This window comes from Ctenopharyngodon idella, chromosome 6 (assembly GCF_019924925.1).
Source record: "Ctenopharyngodon idella isolate HZGC_01 chromosome 6, HZGC01, whole genome shotgun sequence".
Lineage (NCBI taxonomy): Eukaryota > Metazoa > Chordata > Actinopteri > Cypriniformes > Xenocyprididae > Ctenopharyngodon > Ctenopharyngodon idella.
The window spans coordinates 17,734,986-17,753,366 of record NC_067225.1 but is presented as its reverse complement, the minus strand read 5'-3'; the positions used below and the strand labels follow the sequence as shown (position 1 = coordinate 17,753,366).

General features: G+C 38.0%; 1 protein-coding gene across 7 annotated transcripts; it reads right to left on the bottom strand.

Moving 5' to 3' along the window:
* Positions 1-1,503: 1,503 nt before the first annotated feature.
* Positions 1,504-18,160, bottom strand: cep63 (centrosomal protein 63). 7 transcript variants are annotated; one of them, XM_051897527.1, is made up of 15 exons: positions 18,010-18,160; positions 17,349-17,441; positions 17,019-17,196; positions 12,476-12,571; positions 12,226-12,348; positions 11,981-12,094; positions 9,455-9,646; positions 7,340-7,485; positions 7,061-7,207; positions 6,851-6,953; positions 6,479-6,676; positions 6,192-6,296; positions 4,780-4,982; positions 3,399-3,739; positions 1,504-2,155 (listed from the first exon to the last, which is right to left on the bottom strand). In XM_051897527.1, the coding sequence occupies exons 2-15, from the start codon at positions 17,387-17,389 to the stop codon at positions 2,106-2,108; spliced, it is 2,037 nt and encodes a 678-aa protein (XP_051753487.1). In that variant the 5' UTR covers positions 17,390-17,441; positions 18,010-18,160; the 3' UTR covers positions 1,504-2,105. The 7 variants fall into 7 exon arrangements, with proteins under 7 accessions (XP_051753487.1, XP_051753481.1, XP_051753484.1 ...); XM_051897521.1 differs by having other exon boundaries at positions 3,418-3,739; XM_051897524.1 differs by having other exon boundaries at positions 3,439-3,739.
* Between the last annotated feature and the right edge of the window lie 221 nt (positions 18,161-18,381).

Below are 18,381 nucleotides of genomic sequence, written 5' to 3'. Positions count from 1 at the left end.
GCAAGTCAATGGCTACCGTCACTTTGAGAGTAAAAAAAAAACATATACAGGAAAAACAAAATTAATACCCGTGAGCTGACGCTGTGTTTGTATACAACAGAGATGGAGACGAGCGTATTGTATTGTTCATCAAAGTGGTACTTATTTGTGCCAAAGAGTATGCCTGTGCTTATCCTGGATGCCGCAACCTATATAAGAATTAAGATTACGTTCGCTTGCGCAATCTCAATCGGGAAGATTATCTTTTCACAGATTACCAATTAAAATTCTTTCATCATTTACTCGCCCTTATGACGTTCCAAACCTGTATGAACTGCAGAACGTTGGGAGTCTAAACAACATTAAACTCCATAGACATTAACTCTATGGACAAAACAATTGAGAACTTTTTTTTTTTCTTTCAAATATTTTTTGTTCCGGGGGTTGGAGGTGAGTACATACATATGATTACAGAATTTGTATTTTGGTGTGAACTATGCATTTAAGTTTCAAGTTAGTCTCACTTTACTGGTATTTTATGGCTGATTTCCATCTTACATTGTCAAATAGTGATGAATATCATGCAAAAAGTAAAAAAAAAAAAAAAGATTAAATTCTGAAAGTTTTGACCTTTTAAAGTAAGAGTTTTAACAGTTGAAAACAAAATTATCAGGAACATTCTTGGCCCCAGTTCAACCATTCAAGCAAGTCAAGTGTTGATTAATCTCAGTTCGCCCTTGACTTTGTCCAGGGCCTCAGGATTCATAAGATCCTTGCAAATAAAAAATGCTTTTCCTCTGCAAGCAAAAGAGTAAACTTCCACACTGCCAAATTCCTCAGCGCTGTTTGTTGAGCTTTGCAGGCCTGGTATCCAGGGTTACGGAATTCCGATAGCAAAACCGCTGGAACAGAGCCCGGCAAAGCATATTTCCAGCACTTGCTAAGCTGAGGAAGGGAAGGAGAGAGAGAGAGGGGGAAAAAAGAGACACATTCCAAAACAAATTAGATTTAGGATATTCCTATTCCCCCCATTTCTCAAAGCGAGGGAGCACATGTCTCCCACTCAGGATCACTCCGTTGGTAAAATATGAGTCTTTCCCCTCTGTGCTCAATAACAGCCTTTGGCTATTTCCATGTGCAGGATCCCACATGGATGACATTAACATTCCATGAGCCTTCTCATGTCGAACGTGTGTGTTTGCTGTAGTTTGTATTTGTGACTATGTGTGTGTGCGTGCTGTAAGCTGTCAGGCCTGGCACAGTCTGTGCATTCTTGGGGTGAAACTTTACTAAATCATAACAGCGGCCTGTTATAGGCCACTAAAGAGAGGTGGAGACTTGAGAGAAAGCTTGTGTGTTTGACGTCAAAATTACATCTCTGCTGTGCAACACTGCTAAAGGATACGACCCCAGAGAATGTATCTGATCCCATCACATGTCCAAACTGCCTTTTGCCTGAAACACAAAGTGACGAAGAAATAAAAACATTCACATGAACTCATCCACTCCCATAACAAACATGGCTATGAAAACAAGCTCATTTAATTCAACCCTTAAAACACACATTCTTCACAATCATGTCAGTAGGTTTACAAAAAAAAGATACTGTATATAAATATTGATTATATAATATAGGAAAGCAAGAAAAGCAAAAACAGTCCAATTTAAAGTGCTCAAACAGATGATGACGACAGATGCAGGAGGCCATATGAAAGGTCAAAGGTCAAGGTACAATGAAAAGGGAGTGTGTATGTGGTCATTCCTTCACTTTTGCAATAAATTTGGAGGTATTCAGCACTTTTGGGACAAAAGTTGTTTGGCACTGCTTTGGTGACTTTTTTTTTGTAGAGCTGCCCTAGTGTAACAAGGGTCTTGTCCAATCATCTTGCAGCAACTACGAATCCCAACTAGCTGCCTATTCTCCTTCTCAAATAAACATATAGAGAGGTCTTCATGAGCTGTACTTATCTCTACAGGTACAGGTCAAGACACTCTTGACTCAGTGATCGTTTTGGGGGCTGCTGTCCTTGCCCAGGTATTTGCAGACGGTGTTGGCGTTTTCCTGCTTCATGCTCTGAATGTGGGTTTCCAGTCTCTGAAGCAGCTCTTGAGACCGTAGCGTTTCCTCATCTAGATACCGTTTTGTCACTGAGCCATTTGGAGATCCAGTGGAGTCCTAGAGGAGGAGTAAGGAATTGACCGTTAAGGATGCTGTGCAGTGCTACTGTGGTGCATGCATTTTTAAAAAAGCAATGTGTCAAAAGCAACAAAATTCTACACCCCGTATAACATCATTACGTATAGTATATCTCCACTCTTGGTGAGGTATTACACAGTTGGCTTGTCTTAAGTGAATGTAAAGAGGCATGGCAGAAAAAGATTTCAGATTTGTGTATATGGGTCAGTGGCAAATAAGACTGTACACAAACAGGGCCGGCGCCCCTCCTGTACCCCCCTCCTCCTCCCGATTGATGTGCCTTGGCGCCGGCTCTGTCCACAAAGAAGAAAAACCTTTTAAAAATGTTTTAGAATATGTGCCAAAGTCTTAAAAATTTACTATTAGAATTTATGCTTGATTTATATGGTCTTAAAAAACATTTTTTTCAAAGTTTTTATACATATTTCTTGAGGTAGAAACTATTTATCATGAATTATTAATTTATAAATATATCTACGTTTTGGGGAGTCGCACCACATGATATTTTACAACCTCAATTAACCATGGCTTGTCATTAAATCATCAAATTATCTTATATTTTAATTGACTTTTTGACCTCAACACACAGTCATGATGGTCTGCAAGGTTTTTTTTTTTTTTTTTTGGGTCCTTATCAGATCTTTTTTTTTGTTGGTTGAACCACATGACATCGATTTTGCAAGGTTTTAAAATATGAATAATTAGATTTATCTTATTTAATATGAAGAAGTACATTTATATATTTTCCCCAAAGAAATAATACTGATTATTTCAAATGACTCAAGGTTTTCTTTCCAATAATTTCATTCTTTTTTTCTTCATTATGATATCACGACAGTTGTATCACCCTGACATTTTGACATTATGACCCAGGGGTCTCCAAACTCCGTCCTGGAGGGCCACCGTCCTGCGGAGTCTAGCTCCAACTTGCCTCAACACACCTGCCTGAAAGTTTCTAGTATGCCTAATTAGACCTTGATTAGCTGGTTCAGATGTGTTTTATTGGGGTTGGAGCTAAACTCTGCAGTGGCCTTCCAGGGCCGAGTCTGGACACCCCTGTTATGACCCATAAATCATACCAAATGAATTTTAATGTAAAATTTAAAAACATGCTCCTCATAGCAGAGGTGTGTTACAGTCACTGTGTGTATGAATTGCATTTTTAATATATTTTTGAATAAATTAATAGATGGGGACAAAAAATGAGCATCATGTCACTGACCCATATCTCTATTACTGACCAAAGGCAGAAAGTTGTCTACCGAGCTGGAGGCTTGAGCGTCTTCTCCATTAACCGCTGCACTGAGCAGAGCTGCCATCCTGTGAGCTTTACGAGTTGAAGATGATGATGAGGCAGATGATGCAGATGAGTGAACTGGAGACACAGCCATCCTGGCTTCTTGTGATTGGCCATTGGGACGATGAGGGGAAGTTCGTGTCAGGTTCTCAAGCTGTTTAAGGAGCGTCTGTATTTGGTCCTCGTATTGCAAGGCTCTTTCCTGCATCCGAGTCTCCATGGCCTGCAGCTCCTCCTGGTGTCTGCGCTGTACATCCTCATCAAATCTATGACAGCAAATAACAAAACTACATAATCCACTTATATACACTACCATTATTTTTAGATAATACATTAAAATCTTTTCAACAAATATCATATCAATGTAACATACCACAATCTCATTTTTTCAAATATCTTCAGTTGCGTCACTTTATAAAACCCGTGTCTGATAATGGCAAACTGAGATTTGAACTTGCTGGCATTGAACAGATTGTGACAAACAATTTTTCCAAGGGCTTAATATCTGTTATATATTATGCTTTGTCTGACACATGTACTTCCTCTTTAGAGAATTTAAAGAGTGTTTGGGAAAAGGATTTATGTCATGGAATTGATAATGCAGATTGGTCTGCCATAGGTAACAATTTGTATTTTAAGTGTACTTCATTGGTTGTTCACGCACTTAATAATAAATTCATTAATAGAATCTATTTCACACCATTACGTCTGAAGATGATTTACAGAAATTTTTAATTGTTTTAATTGTAAAAAACGCAAGGGAACAACATTTATTCACTGCTTTTGGACCAAAATACCTAACTTCTTACAAGAGCTTTTGCTCTTGCAAGTTGCAATTTTGTTTCTCTTTGGAATTGTATCTGTTATCTATTGGAGTGGAGACAATGTTTGACTCTCATGCTAAACACCTGTTTTTAAGTTTGGTTTATCTGGCAAATAAATATATATTGTTACTGTGGTCATCCCCTCAGGTACCTTCTTTCAAAATGTGTATGTCTCAAATATCTGCATTACTCCTACTTGAGAAACTCACTTATGATACACATCAAAAGTCTAATGACTTTTGGCAGATATGGACACCTCTTTGGCACTATGTTAATAACCTCTCCTGATTCCCTATTCTACTGTGTATATTTACTTTCCTGCCTGACATGATTGTATTTTTTTATGTATTTCTTTTTCCCCCATTGGAGTAACCGATGAAGAAAGAAAATCCCAAATTGTCAATGCGGTCTTAGGCTTTTGGAGTTCTCAGACTGTATGTGTTTAGATGAGTGAACATTTTTTATTTGGAAGTACTGTGTACCTGTTCTGGGCATTGTGCAGGTGGTTCTTGTTCTGATTTTGTAGCAAAGCTCGCTCATATTTGTCCTGCCAGGTTTGGTTGTTGGCCTCCATGCGAGCTCGTAGCTCAGTCATTTCCAGCCTCAGCTGCTTGTTCTCCTCCTTCAAAATGTTCAGAGATGACACGTAGCTGTCTCTAAGACTCGCCAGCTCTCCGTCACCCCTCTTACAGAGAAACAAAGAGAAAAAGTGAGCAACAATGATGTGAAAAATTGAAAGGATGCAAAACAGAAATAAAAAATTCAAATGTAAACAAATAATCTGCATTGCATCATAAATTCATTATCCCTCAGTTGTAAAAAAAAGAAAAATCAATGAGGCAAGGCACTGTTATAAAGTTATGAACAAAGTTAAACTTGCTATGAATTACTTAGAACAGTGGTTCTCAACCAGGGGGCCTCAGGAAACTTTCAAGGGGGCCCCGGAAACCATGTGTTTAAAGCATTAAATAAATAAATGTCATGTCATGTATCAAATATATGTCAAATATTGTGTTGAACATTAGGCTGCCTTTAGTTTAAAAAGGTTGAGAACTGACTTTTTCGAAAGTCATCTTTATATGGAATAAACCATACCCATTTACAGTATGTAATTACATTAATAACGCATAACTTAAAGTTCATCCTTAAGTTCAAGGTAGTGCTTGCCTACAGGATGGCCACGGGCTCTGCACCCTCCAATCTCCATCCTTACAGGTCTATGTGCCCTCAAGGAGCCTCTGGTCTGTAAGTGAGCAGCACCTCATTGTACCATCACAGAGAGGCACAAAATCACTCTCAAGAACGTTTCCGTTCACTGTTCCTTGCTGGTGGAATGAGCTTCCCAACCCTATCTGGACATCCGAATCTCTGACAATTTTCAAAAAAAAGAAAACTGCTGAAAACTCATCTCTTTTGTGAGCATTTAACTGCAGCCTGCTGAATAAAAAAATTAATTAATAAAAAAAAAAAAGAAGCTATTTCACTATTGGAAAAGCTTTCCAGCGCTGGAGAAACATTAGAGAGTGGGAAGGCCTGAAAATGGATGCCAAGGTTACTTTGTTTCGGCTCGATACATGAGTAACATTGATTTTGCCATGTTTCATGGAACCAACATATGTTGCTGCTGTTGTTATTGTTGATTCACAGCTGATTCATCCATACTTGCGCAAACTGTCTGATACGCCAGCTGTTAGTTGTTACCTGTGTTACATAGCCTGTCTGGTATGTTGGGGGTGGAGCAATAAAGGGAGGGGTGTGTTTCTTTTGGGTAATGGGTGTCGATTTCAAATATCAACATATCAACAGTGTTTCTCAGAAATCGCTTACTACACCTTTAATAAAGCCCAAAACATTACTTAAACGTGAACACATTATAAGTAAAATGAAGGTTTACTGAGAAAAGGATGGAAACCTTAGAAGATCTTGACTCGACTCTCTCAAGAAGATCATTTAGATGCTGATTCTCAAGCTTTAGAGTTTCAAGCTGGACCTGTGTCACCTACAAAAACCAAGAGGAAAACACAATCAGTTTATGCATGAAATAATAAACTTGTAACTTCTCAGCAGGTTGTCACAGGTCTTTTCTTATAGGGCCATGTATAGCAGGTTTTTGTTTTTTATTTGGTGTTACTTGGTGGCATCTGCCTAATCCGGACAATTTAGGAGTGTGTTTTGGTGAACCTTGAGTTCTGATGCCCGGCGCTCTGCTCGCTCCACTTCTGCCCGTAGCTGTCGCTCGATACTAGAGGCGGAGCCAGTGAGTGTGGCAATGGTGATGTCACGTTGATGAAGTTCACTGGTTAACTGAGACACCTCCTTCCTCATTCCCTCCAACTCTCCACAGCGAGTCTGTTCGGCCCTCTCAAGCTCTTCACGTAACTACAGGCACAAAGAGACAAAGATGAATTTAACTGTACATGGTTGTTAGTAATTTGTACACATTAATAAATATTTCACAATAATTTCTCTTGCTGTGAATGAGACAGCTCAGTGTGTTAAAATAAATAAAGCTGCTTAACCAAACTCAAACTGTAAAAACTGTATTGCTCATACACGTTTGATTTCAGCTGTACAGCGCGAGTGTTCCTCCTCCATCTGTTTCCACTCATTTTCTCGTCTGCTCATCTCTGCTTTATGCTTTCGCATGCTCTCCAACCTGACAAAACAAATGGAGTTCAAGGTTTATATTCCAGAATGAGCTTTTCATTTTTAGTTGCTTGCTGTTGTATATTCTCACAAAGAGACTTTTTAAAAACATCTCACTTGTCTCGGAGTCTGATAACCTCAGCTTTCAAGTGACTCTCACAGGTCTGGGAACTGTTCAGCTTGGCTGTGGCTTTCTCTAGATCTTGTCTAAGGGAGACTAAGCTTGGAGATGAACCGTGTGATGATAAACATTCCTCTAGAGACCTAAACAAAGAGATAAGTGATTTGTAAAGCATGGTTGCATACTGAGCTTGATACCTAGCAAGTTACTTTACTGTTGTTAAATGATAAATCCGACACGGAACAAGGAATTTTGAAATTATGATAATAACATACCTTATGACTTGCTCTTTTGCTTGCAGAGTTTGGTTTAGTCGGGACACTTCCCGGCGTAACTGCTGCTGCTGGACTCCTGAGCTACGTACAAACTGATCCTGAGCATTCAGTGTGGCCTTCAGCTCCTCTCGCTCTTCATTTAAAACCTGCAGAGAACAGCTTTACCATTATTCCATCTATCACATATTTGATTTAAAACCACATTTACCACTTTTCTTGTATACTTTACAATAATAGTGATGCTTTAGCTATTAAACCAGCATTTAATGCTGCCTTGAAGTCATGTTGGAATGATCATATTTGAGAGATGTGCTTTATGAGCTTTCAAAATATTAAAAGAAAAGCACCATAAAACTATCAAAGAAGTGATCCATACAACTTGTGCACTATATTACAGAAGTCTGAAGTCATGTGTGAAAAACAACCCAAAATTTAAGATTACCCATTGATAACCTTCCCCTCCAATCAGCTGTTAACTGTAAAACTGCTGACACTGAAACACAGAATCAGTGAGTTGAACTCAAAAACCTGATCAAGTCAAGTCAAGTCAAGTCACCTTTATTTATATAGCGCTTTTTACAATGTAGATTGTGTCAAAGCAGCTTTACATTGATAACTGGTACATTATTTGGCTGCACAGCAGCTCTTAAAAGAATAGTGTCAATGCAGGCAGATCAAAGCACTGTTGAATATCAAATGTCAAGTCAAATGTCAAGTGTCCCCAAATAAGCAAGCCAAAGGCGACAGCGGCAAGGAACCCAAACTCCATCAGGTGACATCAGGTGGCAGACAAGTGGCAAATAGGTGTTTAAATGGAGAAAAAAACCTTGGGAGAAACCAGGCTTAGTCGGGGGGCCAGTTCTCCTCTGGCCAACAGTGCTTTGTTACGATTCAGGTAGCTATCATAAGTCCGACAGGATCGCAACATTCAAAGTATAAAGTATATGATCAGTCTGATTCATAATTATTTTGGAAATTTTTCAAGCTTCAAAAAGTTCATAAAGACATGGTAAAAGTAATCCATATGAAAAGAGCAGTTTAACACAAGTCTTCTAAAGAGGCATGATTGCTTTACATGATGAACAGAATTCATTTAGGCTTTTATTCACATATCAACATTGAACACATCAAATATGGTAAACCTCATTGGCAAGCATGTTTAAGCTTTCTTTGACCTTATTTGACATGCTCTATGTACATGCATTGATCAATGTTTATATGTGCATAAAAGCCTAAATTAAATCATATTAAGCAATATGTGTCTCTTCAGAAGGCTTAGACCATTCAATTCATATGGATTTCTTTTACAATATCTTTATATACTTTTTTAAAGCTTGAAAATATTGGTTTCATGGACTCTTAATGGATGGACAAAAATTATGATATTAAAGAATATTAAAAATATCTTTAATTGTGTTCTGAAAATTAATAAAAGTCTTACTGGTTTTGGAATAACATGAGGATGAATAAACCATGACATGTGAAAAAAAATGAAATTTCTGTCATTAATTACTCACCCTCATGCTCTCAAGCTTCGGAGTGTTATGAATCAGCGTGTTGAATCAGTGTGTCGAATCAGCAGTTCGGAGCACCAAAGTCACGTGATTTCAGCAGTTTGGCGGTTTGACGAGCGATCTGATTCATGATTCGACACGCTGATTCATAACGCTTCGAAGCTTAATGAAGCAGTGTTTTGAAATCGGCCATCACTATATAAGTCGTTATTTTGTTTTTTTGGCACACCAAAAATATTCTCGTCACTTTATAATATTAATATTGAACCACTGTACTCACATGAACTGATTTAAAAATGTTTTTAGTACATTAATGGATCTTGAGAGAGGAAATGTCATTGCTGGCTATGCAGGCCTCACTGAGCCATCGGATTTCAACAAAAATATCTTAATTTGTGTTCCGAAGATGAACGAAGGTCTTACGGGTGTGGAACGGCATGAGGGTGAGTAATTCAGTAAAACAGGAACTCCCCAGGAGGATACAAAGGATACAAATATACCTATTCTTCCTATTGCTATGCTACTAAAGCCACACTACACTCCATATACTACATTCTAAAGGCCATTTCTGCCTCTACTTTTCTTGTGGATCTGGATCTACCTGTCCCTGTATGTGGGCTGCAGCGGGGCAGCTGACCTGCTGTTCCTTGATGGAGTCTCCCAGCTCATCCTGGAGCAGCCGAAGCCTCTCCAGTTCCAGTTCTTGCGTATGTAGGCTGTCCTGAGCCCTCTGCAGCTGAGAGCGCAATCGTTGCAGTTCCCCCTGCTCCTGTGACCGACCTACACCCTGAGACTGAGACACACAACATTTCACACACATTAATATTAAATTCAAGTTTATTTATAAAGCACTTTTAAAAACAACAAATGTTGTACCATTGTACCAAATCTGTACAGTTAAGAAAAATGCAATAAATATCAGAGTTAAACAAAATTAGCAAAGTGTTAACAAAATAAAATAAAATAAACTTACCAGACTAGTACGACATTATAAGACATATGAATAAAACCCTATACACCTTAATGAACATCAAAGTTATTGAGAAAAAAATAGCAGTGTCTCTTCAACCTAGATTTAAATATGGCCAGTGTGGAAGAGGACCTAACATAAAATGGAAGTGCATTCCACAACCTGGGGGCCACAACTACAAATCAGATCACCCTTGGTTTTCAAGCAGGAATGAAGAATAGAGAGTAACTGATTTGATGAGAGACCGAGATATAAAGTGTGGTTGAAGGAGATCAGCAATGTACTTTGGGGCTTGACCATGCAAGACCTTATAAACATACAGCAGAAAATTAAATTTAACTCTGTAAGTAACTGGAAGTGAGAACAGGGTTGATATCTTCTCTTTTCCTGGTACCCATTAGAAGTTTTGCTGCAGCATTTTTTACTAATTAATTGCAAATGTGAAATAGTAGACGACAAACCCACATACAAGGCTTTGCAGTAATCCAGCTGGAATGTAATACGAGCATGAATCACTATTTCCAAATCCTTCTATAAGAAGAACTGTTTTAATTTGGCAATGGACCTGAAAGGCTTCCATTAACCATGACATTTATCAGCTTATTAAATAAATCAGAATTAAAAGATGACACTCAAGTTCTTAACTCTACTGTGCAAGGTTAAAGACAGAGTAACTAAATGATTTTTGATACCAGCGATACACAATGAAGAACCAAATGCAATGACCTTTCATCATTAAGCTTTAGGACAGTGGTTTTCAACCTGTGGGCCGTGGCCCCCCAGTGGGTCATGACGATACTGCAAGGGGGCCACCATTTACTATTAATAAAAACAATAATATACATATAATATAAATAACATAAGTAAAAATGTCTTATTAAATATAATTCAATATATAATGAAAAAATAAAAAATATATATTAAACTGTTACTGTGTATTCGCTATTTAAGCGAGATTGTGAGATCATTTGACCTGGCAGGAAGGTATAGTAGTGCAATGATAAGCGACACTGTATTTCTAGAGGAAGCATATACAAAGAGAAAAACTGGGGGCCCAAAATGGAGGCCTGTGGGACAGAACATGTGAGAACAGTTGAGGATGAGGAGAGATTATCAATACTGATAGAGAAAGTTCTTTCATGAAGGTATAAGGAAAACCATCTTAAAGGGTTAGGTCACCCAAAAATGAAAATTTCACCCAGAAATTTGTCATTAAGTACTCAACCTCATGTCGTTCCAAACCAAGACCTTCGACCTTCAGACCTTCGTTCATCTGTCCCGCGGTAAAGGGTTAGTTCACCCAAAAATGAAATCTCTGTCATTAAGTACTCACCCTCATGTCGTTCCAAATTCGTCAGACTTTCATACATCTTCGAAACACAAGTTAAGACATTTTTGATGAAATCCAAGAGGTTTCCGAACCACACATAAGCAGCAATGTCATTGCACCTTTCAAGGCCCAGAAAGGTAGCAAAGACATTGTTAAAATAGTCCATGTGACTACAGTGGTTCAACCTTAATGTTATGAAGTGATGAGAATACTTTTTATGTGCAAAAACAAAACAAAAGTAACAACTTTATTCAACATGTTCTTCTCTTCCCTGTCAGTGTCCTAGGTTGCTGTTGTAGTAAACACAGTGCAGTGCTTCTGGGTTCTACGTCAGAACGCCGATTCAGTATTGGCCGACGCTGTACACGTGCACAGCACGACGCATGTGTGTGATGCTGACGCAGGAGCTGGCCAATAATGAGTCGGCGTTCTGACATAGAACCTGGAAGCGCTGCACTGTGTTTACAACGTTAACAGCGTCAGTGACATTGCTGCCTATGTGTGCTTCAGAAAGCTTTCGGATTTCATCAAAAATATCTTAATTTGTGTTTCGAAGATGTATGAAAGTCTGACGAATTTGGAACGACATGAGGGTGAGTACTTAATGACAGAGATTTCATTTTTGGGCGAACTAACCCTTTACCGCAACCCTGTGAATGCCAACCACCCATACTACAATAAAACATATTAAATCAACTTTATTAATCCTCATAAGAACAGTGTTGAGCTCATAGCTCATTCGTGGGTTCTTGTACCAGCAACCTCAACCACTAAACCATTCTAAAATGTCATGCTGGAATAAAAGTTAGATTTTAAATAAAGTACACCTGAATGAGGGCAAATTGTTCAGCCAGGTTCTTCCTTTGTTCCTCCAGTGAGGTCACTTGTCTCTGATACTGCAGTCTCTGCTGTTCCCACTCTGCTGAACGCTGACGAAACTCCTGCATTCAAAAAAGAAATAAAGAAAGAAAGAAAAAAGTTAAATGAACATTATTAAATTATTGAACTAAAACTATTAAATGATTCTGATATAAACAATGAAGTTCACTTTATATTTAGCCAGTCTGTGTACCTCCATTTTGCTATTGAGGCGGGACACCTCAGTCCTGTCCTCCTCTCTGCTCAGAGCTCCTTCTCGCGCCTCCTTCAGATGTTTACGCTGTAGCTTTTCATAGCTGCGTTTCAATTTAGACAACTGTTGAAAGGGTCAATTGTTAACTATACTGATAAAAAATAAATATTTTTTCAGAATCAGGTCATACTGCATGTTTGAGATAAATACTGTGTGAGTAACAATAATATGTACCACAACTTGATCTTACCTCATCTTTTACGTGCTGCAGCTGTTCTTCATACTTCACAACCAGCTCTTGTTTTCCAGCTTGCATCTCATCTAGTTGTTTCCCGAGCACCAGTATCTGAAGAGCATAAGACCATGCTCGTCAGAGCCAGTGTGAACTGCAGCTCAAACATGACACCTAGTGGACTATGATCTTACAATGAAAGATGGCCAGTGACTTTATTATTAAAGCCTTTAATGCATAACAATGCAGTTAACATGCATGTTCATGCCAGGGTCTGAGACCACTAGTCAAAATGCTTTTAGTTTTATTTTTTAAAATAAAATATTTTTAATGGCAAATTATATTATCAGCATAACAATTTTAGTGAAAAATCATATGGTCATATGGTCACTGTCACAAGTTTTTGTCTTTTTAAAAAATAATTTTTCAACATAATGTTTCTTTATTTAAAGTTTTTCAAAATCTTTGTTTAGTTTAAAATTAGATATTGAAGCACAGATTCTCAACATGATCTCAGACTTTTGGAACCCATGGATTAATATAATATAATATAATATAAATATAATATAATATAAGGTTGATTTAAAGCAACAGATGCATGTATCTGCAATGCCTTCTGTCAGTTATACTGATATGTCATTTCTAGCTGATCTAACAAAACAAAAATAAAGAAAACAATACCTTTAAAACTAAAAAAAAAAAAAAAAAAAAAAATGTTATAAACAGAATACTGCTTTTCCCTATATTACACACAATTTTATGGTAATGGTCATGATCATGATTATATGTGACAAAGTTTCTTTATTTTAGATTTTTAAAATTCTAAAATAAACATTATGATTGTAAATAAAATAGTCTTTATAAAATTCATTTAATGTCATAATGTTTCTTTATTTTACTTATATTTACTTTTGGTTAATTCATAAATTATAATTTAATATAAATTATAAAATTTAATTTTAATTTAATTTTAAATTTAATATAATGTTGATTCAAAGCAAAATTATTTGCATGCAGGTATCTGCATTTCAGTCAGATATGTGTTATGTCTACTTGATCTAAACAAAACTAAAATATAATAAAATACCTTAAAAAATGAAAAATAAAAAAATGTTATAACAGAATACTGCCTTTCCCTATATTACATACTCACAATATTACAGTAATGGTGTAATGATCATGATTATATCTGATCAGAAAAACGTGACGCAACATAGCAGTTTAGATCCAATCAAAACAATCAATGTTTCTTTACTAACAATGCTGATTGAACTAATAGGTCACATAGTTAATGCTCATAGTAATGCTCAAGCAAGCACCCAGTCTGGTCTAGTCTAGTAGTCAATAACCATGCAGGAAGACCCACGCCTTCATGCAGTTCACCTGCTGTAATCCCTTTTCCACTACCAACTTCAACATTCGGAAACCACCATCCTGGATCTCCAGCAGGGACATCACCACTTCTCTCACCCTAAGCATCTGCCAGGGGTGAAGGCAGAGCATTTGACGTATGCGATTTTGCTGAGCCATTATATTTACAAAGAGATCTTACCATTGAAATTGTAACACAAAACCATCACAATCATTTTAGTCTTTGAAAAATAACCTGTGGCCTGATATTACGTTTCATTGTATTGAATGCAGTCTGGAACATACTTTGTCTCATGTAGTTTAGTACTAACCACGAATCAGCCAACGAACTGTTGCCTTATAACGTTCAAGACTTTTGGGCTGTAACAAAAGCTTGCCTGACTCGTTGCCTCGCTGCCCTATCAGGCAATGACTTTGCAGGCAGTGTTTGAGCATGAGGGTACCTCACGAAACTGATTTCGGACAGACTTCTGAAGCAGCGTAACGATTTATTGATCTACAACAAAATAGAGAGAGCTTTGGTGATAACTAAGCAATTGTTTAACACAATACTAATTTCTAGCGACAAATGACATCAAATGTGGAAAAAGTTGGTCAAAACAGTACATTTTCACAAAAACTAACTGCAACTTTCATATGGCATTTTTATTTTTTAGCTCAACTATCATGAAATCGAACAGGATTGTGGGATATCTTGTGGGCAACAATGCTGCCTTCAAAAATCGATCAGATGAAGATATCTTAGAAGGCAGGATGTGACATGATCATTGGATTCAGACATGCCTTGTTGCCTTTGTACCCCTGTATGTTGCCTGCAGAGGCAGCATTTTTCAGCTTTTGGACAAAGTCTCAGTTTAGTGCAGGGGTGTCCAAATTGTCTGGCCACTAAACCATGAGTGAGTGACCATTAACGGTTAGGACATGGTTTGGGATACCACCAATGGTAGTCAATAATCATACAGTAAGACCCATGATTATTGTGTGCATAAGTTAATGTGCATGTTTATATACAGTGGGTACGGAAAGTATTCAGACCCCCTTAAATTTTTTACTCTTTGTTATATTGCAGCCATTTGCTAAAATCATTTAAGTTCATTTTTTTTCCTCATTAATGTACACACAGCACCCTATATTGACAGAAAAACACAGAATTGTTGACATTTTTGCAGATTTATTAAAAAAGAAAAACTGAAATATCACATGGTCCTAAGTATTCAGACCCTTTGCTCAGTATTTAGTAGAAGCACCCTTTTGATCTAATACAGCCATGAGTCTTTTTGGGAAAGATGCAACAAGTTTTTCACACCTGGATTTGGGGATCCTCTGCCATTCCTCCTTGCAGATCCTCTCCAGTTTTGTGAGGTTGGATGTTAAACGTTGGTGGACAGCCATTTTTAGGTCTCTCCAGAGATGCTCAATTGGGTTTAAGTCAGGGCTCTGGCTGGGCCATTCAAGCACAGTCACGGAGGTGTTGTGAAGCCACTCCTTCGTTATTTTAGCTGTGTGCTTAGGGTCACTGTCTTGTTGGAAGGTAAACCTTCGGCCCAGTCTGAGGTCCTGAGCACTCTGGAGAAGGTTTTCGTCCAGGATATCCCTGTATTTGGCCGCATTCATCTTTCCCTCGATTGCAACCAGTCGTCCTGTCCCTGCAGCTGAAAAACACCCCCACAGCATGATGCTGCCACCACCATGCTTCACTGTTGGGACTGTATTGGACAGGTGATGAGCAGTGCCTGGTTTTCTCCACACATACCGCTTAGAATTAAGGCCAAAAAGTTCTATCTTGGTCTCATCAGACCAGAGAATCTTATTTCTCACCATCTTTAGCAAACTCCATGCGGGCTTTCATGTGTCTTGCACTGAGGAGAGGCTTCGGTCGGGCCACTCTGCCATAAAGCCCCGACTGGTGGAGGGCTGCAGTGATGGTTGACTTTCTACAACTTTCTCCCATCTCCCGACTGCATCTCTGGAGCTCAGCCACAGTGATCTTTGGGTTCTTCTTTACCTCTCTCACCAAGGCTCTTCTCCCCCGATAGCTCAGTTTGGCCGGACGGCCAGCTCTAGGAAGGGTTCTGGTCATCCCAAACGTCTTCCATTTAAGGATTATGGAGGCCACTGTGCTCTTAGGAACCTTAAGTGCAGCAGAAATTTTTTTGTAACCTTGGCCAGATCTGTGCCTTGCCACAATTCTGTCTCTGAGCTCTTCAGGCAGTTCCTTTGACCTCATGATTCTCATTTGCTCTGACATGCACTGTGAGCTGTAAGGTCTTATATAGACAGGTGTGTGGCTTTCCTAATCAAGTCCAATCAGTATAATCAAACACAGCTCGACTCAAATTAAGGTGTAGAACCATCTCAAGGATGATCAGAAGAAATGGACAGCACCTGAGTTAAATATATGAGTGTCACAGCAAAGGGTCTGAATACTTAGGACCATGTGATATTTCAGTTTTTCTTTTTTAATAAATCTGCAAAAATGTCAACAATTCTGTGTTTTTCTGTCAATATGGGGTGCTGTGTGTACATTAATGAGGAAAAAAAATGAACTTAAATGATTTTAGCAAATGGCTGCAATATAACAAAGAGTGAAAAATTTAAGGGGGTCTGAATACTTTCCGTACCCACTGTATTTCAGATAAATGCTCTTCTTTTGAAGTTTCTATTAATCAAGAAATCCTTAAAAAAAAAAAAGTACACAACTGTTTTCAACATTGATAATAATAAGAAATGTTTCTTGAGCAGCAAATTGGCATATTAGAATGATTTCTGAAGGATCATGTGACACTGAAGACTGGAGTAATGATGCTGAAAATTCAGATTTGCCATCACAGGAATAAATTACTTTGTACAATATATTCAAATAGAAAACAGTTATTTTAAATTGTAATAATATTTCACAATATTACTGTTTTTACTGTAGTTTTAATTAAATAAATGCAGCCTTGGTGAGCAGATGAAACTTCTTTAAAAACATTAAAAATCTAACCGATCCCAAACTTTTGAGCGGTAGTGTATATATAGTATCTGGCTCCCAGGTGTGTCCAAAACATTGATTCTGGCCCCCTTGAAAAAATGCTTGGATAAACTTGGTTTAATGTAACAAATTTGCTACTTACAATAGCCTCACGCTCCAGACATAAGTATAAAACATAGCAAGGTGATCATTACTGATCAAGGTGTGATACAGTACCTCTGAGCTCCTCTTGTCGAGCAGAGCCCTGGCTGACTGGAGTTCCTCCTGCGCATTCTGCAGACGCAACTCCATGGCTCGAACCTCAGCTTCCCACTCACGCCGCTTGTGCCCCACCATGATGTCAATCTGTCGCATCAGCTCCTGTAATTCTGGCTCACAGGATGACAGGACAGAGCTGAGGAGAGGAACACAAGATGAACATCATGTAAACCACCTAAGTGCTACAAATAGTGAATGCTGTATGCTTACATACATACAAATGTATAACACAAGTCAGCATTTTTTTATAATATGTGGATTGAGCAGAATTTGGATTCTCCCATTTACCTGACATCATGATCACGGAGCGTGCTCAGAAATTCCTCCATTATTTCTTAGTGATCTTCCATGTACATAGTTATTACATGATCAAAATCGGTACTGCGTGTATGAGAAAAAGAGAGATAATTCATAAGCAGATATGATGGGTGTAAATCACAATATCACATCTAATATTGTATCTGCATCAGGGATAGTTACCAAGGGCAACTGTGCTACAAATACCATAGCCATATATGTGTTCTGATACAACTAACTATTCAACTAACTAATCACATACTGTGATTTCAGGCTTTCGTTAATCAGGGAAAACAGTATTTCAGTGGTAAAACATGTTAACAAAGAAACAGAATGAGTCAGTGGTGTTCCAAGGTATTACGTGCTGAGCTATTATTGGAATTATTGGCTATTATTGGAAGCTGAACAACTATATAATGTGATATAATCACGTTGATAACTAACTTCTCGGTATATTTCCACACCAGGTCTTATTAATTTACTAGTATATTAGTAATAAATCACTACTTGGCTAACATTAGCCTGTTAGCGTGGAGGAAAAAGTTCACGCATTGTCTTACTTGTCAGTGTTTGCAGAGAAACTCCACATCCTTTGAACTCTAGATAAAATTAGTGTTAACGTTTATTTTCCGAAATTACAATTCTCACTTACAATTCCAGGGCCACTTGACATCATGTTTGTCAGCTGGGGTTGTAGGGGTGACAGAAACTCAACAGTTGAAAGCGCACAACAACCAAGAACATCACAACACAACAGGACAGAACAGCCACTCTGCCTGTGCTTCCGCACTGTGTCACGTGATACACAGCAGTACTATGGAAGCCCATTTCCGAAACATAAAGGGAAAATCATGCTTTTGTAAATCGTAATTATGACATATAAAGTCGAAATTATGACATTATTTCATCTCATATTTATGAGATGAAAAGTCGAAATTAATCACATACTAAATCAAAATTCTGACACTAAAATGTCGAAATTCTGACATAAAAAGTCAATTATGACAAAAAGTTGAAACTGTGG

Excerpts from the sequence above, each read along its gene's own strand:
- cep63 (XM_051897521.1), bottom strand. The coding sequence starts at position 17,389 with ATGGAGGAATTTCTGAGCACGCTCCGTGATCATGATGTCAG. Across the intron at positions 17,197-17,348 it reads CTCCGTGATCATGATGTCAG|CTCTGTCCTGTCATCCTGTG; the intron begins GTAAATGGGAGA and ends TCCTCTCCTCAG. Across the intron at positions 6,297-6,478 it reads GCCGGGCATCAGAACTCAAG|GTGACACAGGTCCAGCTTGA; the intron begins GTTCACCAAAAC and ends TGGTTTTTGTAG.